The sequence below is a fragment of the Lampetra fluviatilis genome, chromosome 19, assembly GCF_964198595.1.
Source record: "Lampetra fluviatilis chromosome 19, kcLamFluv1.1, whole genome shotgun sequence".
Lineage (NCBI taxonomy): Eukaryota > Metazoa > Chordata > Hyperoartia > Petromyzontiformes > Petromyzontidae > Lampetra > Lampetra fluviatilis.
Window position 1 is genome coordinate 12,938,587 of NC_136293.1, and position 10,542 is coordinate 12,949,128.

General features: G+C 46.0%; 1 protein-coding gene across 6 annotated transcripts in view; it reads left to right on the forward strand.

Annotated features, from left to right (window-relative positions):
- Positions 1-10,542, forward strand: part of UBE3A (ubiquitin protein ligase E3A) — a 30,483-nt gene that overhangs the window by 14,315 nt on the left and 5,626 nt on the right. For all 6 annotated transcript variants that reach the window (XM_078865114.1, XM_078865117.1, XM_078865115.1 and 3 more), the window contains 8 exons: positions 1,879-2,060; positions 3,399-4,690; positions 5,933-6,077; positions 6,870-7,075; positions 7,754-7,918; positions 8,745-8,900; positions 9,643-9,716; positions 10,017-10,160. In XM_078865114.1, the coding sequence (XP_078721240.1) occupies positions 1,879-2,060; positions 3,399-4,690; positions 5,933-6,077; positions 6,870-7,075; positions 7,754-7,918; positions 8,745-8,900; positions 9,643-9,716; positions 10,017-10,160 (2,364 nt within the window). The remainder of the gene's footprint in view (positions 1-1,878; positions 2,061-3,398; positions 4,691-5,932; positions 6,078-6,869; positions 7,076-7,753; positions 7,919-8,744; positions 8,901-9,642; positions 9,717-10,016; positions 10,161-10,542) is intronic.

A 10,542-nucleotide genomic window follows, 5' to 3' on the forward strand; every position in this document is an offset into this window, starting at 1 on the left:
GCATGTGGCCTCCACAGTAATTCAACAAGGAACAAACTCGTAATTGAGCACTTACGAAAAAAATTGCATGTGACACCAGGACATAATGATTTTTCACACTTTTCTAAACAGTATCTGTAGATGATTTATTATCTCATTGATTAACATCTGGTGATGACTTGTGCATGATTCTTAGTCAGGGTGAGTTTGAACCCCACAACCCTGGCATGCATCACATTTACAGATCAGCTTATCTTATTTATATGAAAGGCTTGATTAAGTTAGACCTGAAAACTGAATTCAAATTATTATTAATCAGGTTTATTTTTTATGCCAAACTTCCAATTAAGGTTGACCACAGGCTAGATCGGAAATGTTCCAATCTGGTGATTTGGAGTGTAAACATGTAAGCTCGAGAGCTGTGGAACATTGACGCAAGGAGAGCCTTCCACAGCTGTTCGTCAACCGGAGCGCTCATCCCCCTCAGGCCAGATTGCTGTTGAGAATCAATTTGTTTTTGCCTTTCCTTGGAGCCAGAGGCTCTCGTGCCAGCCACCCTAACCCTGTCGTTACATATCGCGGATTAACCTGAACGTCACCCCGATTAGATTAGCCAGATGTGCCAACCCTGTGCTTCACAGTGCATGTGGATAGGGCAGAAATGCAAAACATCTTAATTTTTTTTACAATCTGAAATGAGACTGCATTTTATTTCTGTCCATGAGCATGTGACATTGGACATTATTCAATATAAGGTCTTTCGAATCACAGACATTAGGTTGCATGTTTTTAATTTTCAGACTTGCAATAAGAGAATTTAAATAAAATTTAAAAAATGTAAAAGCATGGGATTCTTTTGTGCTTTATTGGTGACCGGTCTTTGATCATTAACTCACTAAACTTCGGAATTTGGTTTCCGCATGGGTAGCTGAAACCCAGTTTCAAACCCAGATTCTCTGTTAGGGCTGGCTCAGTGCTGCTACTTGGTATTAGCTCCCTGAAACCCCCGCCTACCCGAGTAAAAAATATAGTTGCTACACTTGAGCGATAAACCTACGTGGCCCAATGATCGAGGGCACAGAATAAATGAAGTGATTGGGGTTTTTGCTTTGCAGCGACAACGTAAAATGCGTAGGCAGCGTTGAGAGTATTGAGCTTCCGTTTTGTGCTGCATTGCCCTCATTGATCGCTCCATTGCAGTCATGTCACGTGAGCTTTAGGAGGCGGGGGTGGGGAAAACCCAGGCCTGGATTCTGTTTCAATTCACACTGTTGAGTTCACGGTCATCCTCCGCAAAGTAAATGTGTCTGCCTTCTAATGAATGTGTTTGTGTATCAATATTGTGGATAACGCGCTGCGATCGCTACCCAGTTGAACCAGATTACATTGCTCTATTTGTTAATCGGTGTAATTCAATATTGATGCCTGATGTGTACCTGCAGTGGTAGGTTTTGTCAGCCTAGAATATGTCCCTGGAGAAAATATGTCTACAACTTTGCTTTGGAGATTAAAATTACGTTGATACTGCCTCAGCTATTCCATCTGTGTTAATCTTTGTCAAAATAGGTGCTTGGTAATAGCACTTGCCTGGCAATTAATGCCTCTTTGAATTATGTATGTCAACGCATGCGGTAATCTTAAGTGTGATGATACGGTCTGTTCTGAGGTTTTTACGTGTTCGTCTGAAGCCATTAGCTTAAGAATGTTGACAGGATGTCACGAGGTTATAAGGGTTCACTGACTGATATCTGCCAGGATTAATCCAAGACCTGTTCAGATTATTGCCACTGATGTTAACCACGGCCAGGAATCAACTCAGAATGACTGGGTTGTATCGCGCAGCAGCGCGCTAAACACTACGCCGCCGTGTGCACCCCTCTTCCTGCTGTCTCTGCCCAGGGCTGTAGAGCTATGCCGTAATAAAGCCAAGCTGTGTGACCCGCACCCTTCCAAGAGGGGAGCTTCTCTCTGCCACATCGACTACTACCCGGAGGGCGAGCTGGCGTCCCAGGACAGCCGGCTAGCCGAGGGAGCCGTGGCGTTGGGGAAGGCGGCACAGCCCCACAGGCAGGACTTCCCAGGTCAGGTTCGCTGCTGGTCGGTCGGCTACGTGGCTCCGGTGGTGGCCCTCTGCATCCTCGTCAACAGGGCCATCGAGAGGTGGCTGCTGCCCCTTGAAGTGTCTGGTGGATGAGCTGATCGTTTTGTGTTTGTTGTAACGTGCTGTGCCACCCCTCGTGGACATCTGTGAAAAAGACCTTCATAGCTTATCGGATTCCTCCAGGATAAATAAGGATTCCAAGTCTGATAAAACGTTGGTCTTTTTTCAACTGCATTGTTATTGGCATTGCCACTGCAGTCATTACCCAGTGGACGTATACTTCCTACCGGTTATTTGGGTAATGCTTGCGTGTGCATTGATGGGCCCAAAAGAAAAGCAGGTGTAAGGTAAAACTGACTTAAAATGTAGTGTTACCAAAACGCACATTGTTTGTGTTGACCCAACTTCCGAGGGTGTTGATGAAGAAGTTGAATTTCATTGTCACTCGTTGGTGATTCTGACACTTGTGAAATACTAAGTAATACTTCTGTGTTTGACTTCCCCAAAAGAATTGTGGCTCTAAGTAAATATGGTTTTGAGCAACTCTACTGCATATTGTTATCTTCTTGTAGTATTTGTGTGTACATATGTTGAACTTATTTCGAACAGTACGGAGTCAACCGTGCTAATCGGACTGAAACATTTTTACGAATTTGAGATGGTTAGGTGGATGTTTAAAAATAATCTTGTCGCTTGATATCTGTTACATGTTTTGTTTTTCTGCTTTTGGTTTATTTCATGAGCCAAGCTGTTATCTTCATAATATTTATCTTGTATTATTAAAAACAATCTCTACTTGTCGACAATTTTCATATATTTATGAATAATTAAAACTCATGTTTGAGCGATTGCATCACGTCAGAGTCCTGGTATGAATATCGATGATGAATCATCATTGCCGTTAATGTTTACTTGCCAATTTGTATCTCTATTTACATTTCATTTTTCGACGGTTTTGCTTCTACAAATCTGATAACATCCAGTGAATTTACGCAGCCTTGGCACCCATACGGCAGATAAATGGGAAAGAGAACAGTCTGTCATTTAATGGTTTGCCCTGTATTATTCAAGGATAATGGAGCAAGAAGTGGTTGCTGAGTGCAAATGGATTAATGTTGGCCGTGGAGTGGCGGGCCCATGCCATTGGATGTAAAGCTTACGGTGTACACTGTACTTTGTCAATTTCTAATCGAAACCCTGTCAGCGAAAGTGATTGTCCTGGCAATGTCTATGCACGCGTCCTCAACATCTGCACGTATATTCATTAATATATATTTATTTGTTAAACTCTGCGGTCTCATGTTTGTCCGCTTTCCAGATGTAAGATTCCTTACGGAGGAGAAGCTGGAGGAGATAATGCAGACATGCACCAGCGTGGGAGACCTGTCTCCGCTTGTGCGGGTCATAGGCCGCATCTTCTCGAGCGCCGACGCCCTCGTCCAGAGCTTCCGCAAGCCCAAGCAGCCGTCCAAGGAGGAGCTCAAGTCCCTGCAGACCAAGGACGAGGACAAGGACGAAGACGAGAAGGAGGTGTTTGTGGATGCGCCCATGGAAGTCGAAGAGGCTGCGGCGGCCACGGCCGAAGGTGGCAATGTGGCGGCCGCGGGGGCGGCAGCGTCGTCGTCGAGTGGCCAGACGGAGGCCAAGAATCACTTGGTTGAGCTGGGGCCCGACGAGGTGACGTTGGACATTGAGGCGGTGCGTCGCGCTTACCGGCTGCTGCTGGCGCATGACAGGATAGAGACGGCGATTCTCAATGCGCTGTTGTGCCTGTCGCCCAACGTGGAGTGCGAACTGACGTACCATAACATGTACGTGCGGGACCCCAACTACCTGAACCTGTTTGTCATCATCATGGAGAACCACAACCTGCACAGTCCCGAGTACCTGGACGTCGCGCTGCCGTCATTCTGCAAGGCCATGAGCAAGCTGCCACTCGCCGCGCAGGGCAAGCTGGCGCGGCTGTGGTCGCAATACAGCCCCGACCAGCTGCGACGCATGCTGGAGACCTTTCAGCAGCTCATCACGTGCAGGGTCATCACGCAGGAGTTCAACAGCCGCAACTTGGTGAACGAGGACGACGCGGTGGTGTCGGCCACCAAGTGTCTTAAGGTGGTGTACTACGCGAGCCTGCTGGGCGGCGACGTGGAGAAGGGCCACATCGAGGAGGATGAGGACGACGACGACGAGCCCGTGCCGGATCTGAACGACGCCACGCTGCGCGAACTGCTCGGCGAGGACCGTCACAACAAGAAGGGGCCGCGCATTGACCAGCTGGAGGCCGAGCTGAGCCTGCGCAGGACCGACTGCCGCAAGCCGATGATCCCGTACGAGGAATTCATCAACGAGCCGCTCAACGACGTGCTGGAGATGGACAAGGACTTCACGTTCTTTAAGGTTGAGCAGGACAAGAAGTTTTCGTTCATGACTTGCCCATTCATCCTGAGCGCCGTCACCAAGAACCTGGGCCTGTATTACGACAACCGGATACGCATGTACAGCGAGCGGCGGATAACAGTGCTCCACAGCCTGGTGCAGGGCCAGCACCTGCACCCCTACCTCAGGCTCAAGGTCCGCAGAGACCACGTCATCGACGACGCGCTCGTTCGGGTGAGCGCTCCATCACTCAGCACCTTTAGAACACCAACTGGGCACACCCCCCCCTCCCTACTTAACGAATTTGCAAAATGGTTTGCTCCAAGTTGCTCAGTCTACTGCACGTGGGATTCTGCCATGGTGCAATGGTTAGCCAAGTGAACTTGCTATCCAGAAGTGGCCGGTTCGATCTCCTGGCGCGGCATTTGAAACGAAGGACACTTGTTAATCCCCCACTCTCCGGCTAGTAGTAGAAATGGATACACCACAGTCGATTGGCAGTTTGCGTGTGATGGGGTAAATTGTGGGTCTCCAACCTCTTACAAGATGTGTGGTCAGGATTGAAAGGTAGGCCAAAATACTTTCTAGAGTTGCCCTCTGAGAGCCGCTGTAGTAGAGACCTTTCACGCCAGCGGTGGCACGAGCAAATAATGTCATGGCTGCAACATCATCATCTTAACCCGCAGGCCCAACCTCTTCTACTTTTTGTGCAAATTTATAACGGTCAGCTTACTGGAGTTCTACGGTTTGACTGATGGGGGTGTTTATTGGAATGATCAGAAATTGAATGTTTGAGGACTGCGGATGTTAGCTCCTTAAAACTGATTATTACTATGTACATGCTTCATAAAGATCGGGCTGCATACGACCCCGACTTTTACGGTCTATCACCTGAGTTTAGGTTGGTGTGCTCCATTTGGTGTTAGGATTTTAAAATACATGGCTGCCTGTGTTGATTTTCGCGTATGAATCTACTGTTTCGATTGATGTTACAAAATGTATTGTGTAAACTAACAAAGAACGTGTGATTTCATTAAACAGGTTAACCTTCACACAGCCATTTAAATCACTTGTACGTATGTATAAGTCTTAGGATTACATCCGATTAATACAGACCTTTTTGTATAACGTGTGTGGCAAGATTACTGAGAGCTTCCCATCAATGGAGACGCTGTGGGATCAACACGGAGAAACTTTGGTCTGACAGTCAATTAATAATGGGCCCCCTCTGCTGCTGCTTATTTGACATTACTGTACCTGGTTTTCCAGTACTTTGTACCAAGTGATAAAATGCCACATGTTGGCACTTTAACTGAGCAACTTTCTCTCCGATAATTGGATTGCTGGCATTGTGATTTCTTGTGATACTGACGATGTGTACTTGGTGTGACTACATCACGGTCACAATTATGATGGTATTGTGGTAAAATGATGGTGCTGGCGTGGTTGCCCTGGTGGTGTTTTGGCTGTCATCAGTTGGAGATGATTGCTATGGAGAACCCTGCGGACCTGAAGAAACAGCTGTACGTGGAGTTCGAAGGAGAGCAGGGTGTGGACGAAGGTGGCGTCTCCAAGGAGTTTTTCCAGCTCGTCGTGGAGGAGCTCTTCAACCCAGATATAGGTGAGCAACCCGACTCTCACATAACGATACACGCACACGTGCCTCGTTAACAAACGGTAAGATAACATTGAGGTCCATCAGACAGTCAGAGCAAGGTGAAGATGTCAAGATAGCCATTGATGCCGCCACACCTTGCCAAAGCTTTCTCGTCTCTCTGACGAATACCACAGCTGCTGCGCAGTTGACACGTGACACTGAAAGGTGTCTGCCATAACAGTATGGAAGAAGGACCACAGAGGAAGAGATACCTCGGGAGTAGGAATAACCTCATGAGGAGGTTTGCTCTCTTTGCAGAATATTTCGGTGCAATATTCCCCTGCCAAAATAGATGGGAAGAGACCAACGGGCCAAGTAGCTGTTGACCAGGGATGGGAAGCATAAGTTCCCTCCATTACTGTTTCTTCACTACCTAAAGTGCCGTCTTGCTAAGGTATTATAGTAATATCATATGGTGTTCCTCCCCATGGCTGTAATTGTGAGAGTCTGTATGAATCGATGAATCAACATTTCTTTACGCCGCTATCATTTAACTTAGTCACTTTTGCATCATATCATTACAGGGCATTCTCTTTTCTATAACATGACTCTATTTGTAAGAGGCTGGTCATTGTCCTAACCTGGCTCACATTGTACATTCTCAGTTGTTTTTTTCTCACACGCAAAGGGTTGTCATTCTCATTTTGACATTTGGAATACGAAGGACTTTACTTGGGGATTCAGCATTGTTTTTCCGTGTTCCCGTTGACGCCTGCTTTTGCCGTAGACTGAACTTGCCGTGACCTTTCTCCGCAGGAATGTTCACGTTTGACGAGTCGACGAGGCTCTTCTGGTTCAATCCGTCGTCGCTGGAGAACGAGGGCCAGTTCACGCTGATCGGCATCGTGCTGGGGCTCGCCATCTACAACAACTGCATCCTCGACATCCACTTCCCCATGGTTGTCTACCGCAAGCTCATGGGCAAGAGGGGGACCTTTCACGATCTCGCCGACTCCCACCCGGTACGCGCAGTGCCGCCACCTGTCTGGGGTCATGGCTCCCCTGTATAATTCACTCTTGGTTATACTTTTTAAGAAGTGGTTGGCATGAAAAGTAAATAGCAACAATCTTGATAATTTAGAATTCAGTTCAGTTATCCGTTCTTTTTTTCTTATCTTGTTTGTACTGTTTTGTAGGTATATTCTTCTTCATACTGCCTGTGCTGCCAGTCTTGTTATTGCTGCTGTCTGGTTTACACTGTCCACATTGGTACTGTTTGTATTCTGTCTTATATCTTGTTGTTTTCATGGTACTCTGTCTCATCTGTATTCTCTTGTAAGGCTTGTAATGTCTTATTTGTATTTTGTCTCATTCGTGCTGCTGTCTGTAATTTTTTTGTCTCATTCATTCCGACTCCCAGCCAAAATACATTATTGGCTTAACATTTGCATTCATAAAAAAAAACAATCCTTTCTTGCACGTGTGATTTATTGAGCGTATTGTGACCACAGCAATAAATTTTAATGGGCGGATAAGCGATTGGTTTACAAGTCTCCTATGAAGCAGTGTCATTTGAATCATGACGCAAAAATCGAGCGCTCGTTTTCATGGCGTGGCGGGGATTTACGGCTCGCGTGAGCGCGACACCGAGGCTGCGATTTGAACGGCACCCCGTGACCTCTCCTTCCCCCCGCCCGCAGGCGTTATACCAAAGCTTGAAGGACCTGCTGGCCTACGAAGGCAGCGTGGAGGATGACATCATGGCCACCTTTCGCATCTCCTACTTCGACATGTTTGGCACCCCCATCACTCAAGATCTGAAGGAGAATGGCGAGGACATTCCTGTCACTAATGACAACAAAAAGGTGGCGAGTTTTTTTATTTATGAACACAACAGAAATGTGTCATTTCAATTTTGTCCCCAAGGCAAGAGCAGCATAAGGCTTGTCAGTTCATAACAAGGAGTGCTCTTCAAGATCCTGTTTTTAAATATGACCACGAAGCTTGGTTGGGTATATAATAATAGGGCCCAGAGACTTCATCTTGTACCCATACATTTATTTTGGCCAGATTTACATTAGACCCATTAATTTATATTTATCCCGGAGACTGATTTTTGACCTGCAGACATACAATTAACCAATAGACTTACATTGGCTTACATAAGATGAATAGATGGACAGTATACCACGAGGCTTACGTATGACCCATAGACTTATATCATGAAGTAGGTTAGGCGACTGGAGGATGCTATTGTGGGAAGCAGAGGGGGCAGGGCATCAAAATCAAATGTACTACTATACCCCATATATAAGATCCTCGCACTAAGCAGCGTGGAGGTACGTGGTTTATAAAAGCTCAGGAAAAAGAGACGATGGGACAGAATTCCAAAGTCGAGCGGTACGAGGAATCGAGCAGGAAGAGAAGTGTTGTGACCTTGCAACGTGTGGTGGTTCAACACAATATGGATGCGGCAAAGCAGTTGGGTAGAGTCCTCAACGTGGGTGAAGTTCACAGGAACAGTAGTGGTTGAATATTGATAGGGAGGTGACTGACAGCCTTTGAACGAGCGACTGGAGTGAATTCGTGAGCGTTGTTATCAATCGACCCGACTGAATTCCGTTGAATTCTATCAAGTGCAGGCAAGTGTCCGAGTCGTAACGTGTGGGTTATCGTGTTGTCCGAGCGCAGGAGTTTGTCGACCTGTACGCCGAGTACATCCTCAACCAGTCGGTGGAGAAGCAGTTCAAGGCGTTCCGCAGAGGCTTCCACATGGTGACGAGCGAGTCGCCCCTCAAGGCCCTCTTCCGGCCCGAGGAGGTGGAGCTCCTCGTGTGCGGCAGCCGGGTGAGCCTTGCTTCTCCCTCGCTCTGTCGTGCCGGCGCGGCCCCCAATGGCCATCGTTAAACTAAAGCCCCTCTCTCTCTCTACGCAAACGTTTTGGCTGCTGGTTTTATTGTCAATCTGGTTTAGGTTTTCTTTGCAGTTTCTTTTTTTTAATTCACAGACGTTACAAAGACTACAGTGCTGATATAGCCCAGTACAGCATGGAAAATTACTCTGTAGACAGTTACGTACGTAACGCATATCATGCGGTATTTCACCTTACCATGAACCGATTTCAATTTGAAAGTAGAGGAAAGCTGCACTTGAGATGTTCATGTAACTGGCCACAGGTCCATTGTTCAGCCTCAACATCCTTTATATATGTCTGTGTGTATATTATTTACATGTGTCTGGAAAGCAAACTTTGTACTTTAAACATGGAATGCTTGTACATCTGTATTAATATTATGCCGCGTGATTTTTGTCCATATTATGGTTATACCACTGCAAGGCTTTCAAACGAAAAGCCCTACGCATGGATGGTTGCTGAGCTTGTATTTTCTTTGCACAAGTTAATTTTGTTGACATTGTTTTGTTTTCAATTATTCTAACGGATGTATTTTCTATATCATAGCAATTGTTAAATTTAGGAACTGAAGCACCACTTATCAGACCTATGCAAAATGTGTATTTGTAATCCACAATAATTGCTTCTGGGCCTCTAAGTTTGTGAAGATGAATTGATTGTGTGCATTCTGTCCAGGTGCTGGATTTCCATGCCTTAGAAGATGCAACGGAATATGATGGTGGATTCAATAAAAGTTCAAGAGTCATAAGGTACATTGTGTTTAGACTCAAATGTACCGAGTAATTAAATGCAAAAAAACCTTGCTGATTTGTCAAATAAGTTGTCACTGTAGCTTTCGTAGGATAAATTGGTTTACAAATGATTTTGTTGCCCACCATAAAAGTGACGTAAACTTTTATTTAATTTCAGATGAGCCAAACACCGTAATGGAGGGGTCCATATTTCAGCGTGTTTGGTTCATATATCTTACACGGTGACCTTTGGTGGCTTTGTTGTACTCTCTTTGTTGTGTTCCAATCAAGTATTCTCATTCCGTCTGTCATTTGCAGGGACTTCTGGGACACAGTGCACGATTTTTGCGAAGACAAAAAGAGGTTGTTCCTTCAGTTCACCACCGGCACGGACCGGGCACCTGTCGGCGGTCTGGGAAAACTCAAAATGATTATCGCCAAGAACGGGCCCGACTCGGACAGGTCAGCTGAGCCACGACTCACTGCCTTGGTCTCTTACCCCTGTGTTGTGTGTCACTCGCTCGCTCACTCCGTGGAACACGCGTGCCAAACCACCCTCGTTTTTATTTGTTGCACGTTGTTACATTTATGAGACCTGTTTATTAATGCACGCACTAACGCAATAGGGGAGAAACTATTGTCCGAAACAACATTCTAATTCAAATCTCATGCATATCTCTCATCATTCTCAAGATACTCACCGAAGATTGTTACACTTTGTTTGTGAAAATGTTGAGCAAAAAGTCAGATGTTCATCACAACTAAATTGGTCTTGTGTATTAATGTGGTTTCACCTGGTGAAACGACACACGGTGGCTTATAGAATGTGTGCTAACGCTCGACA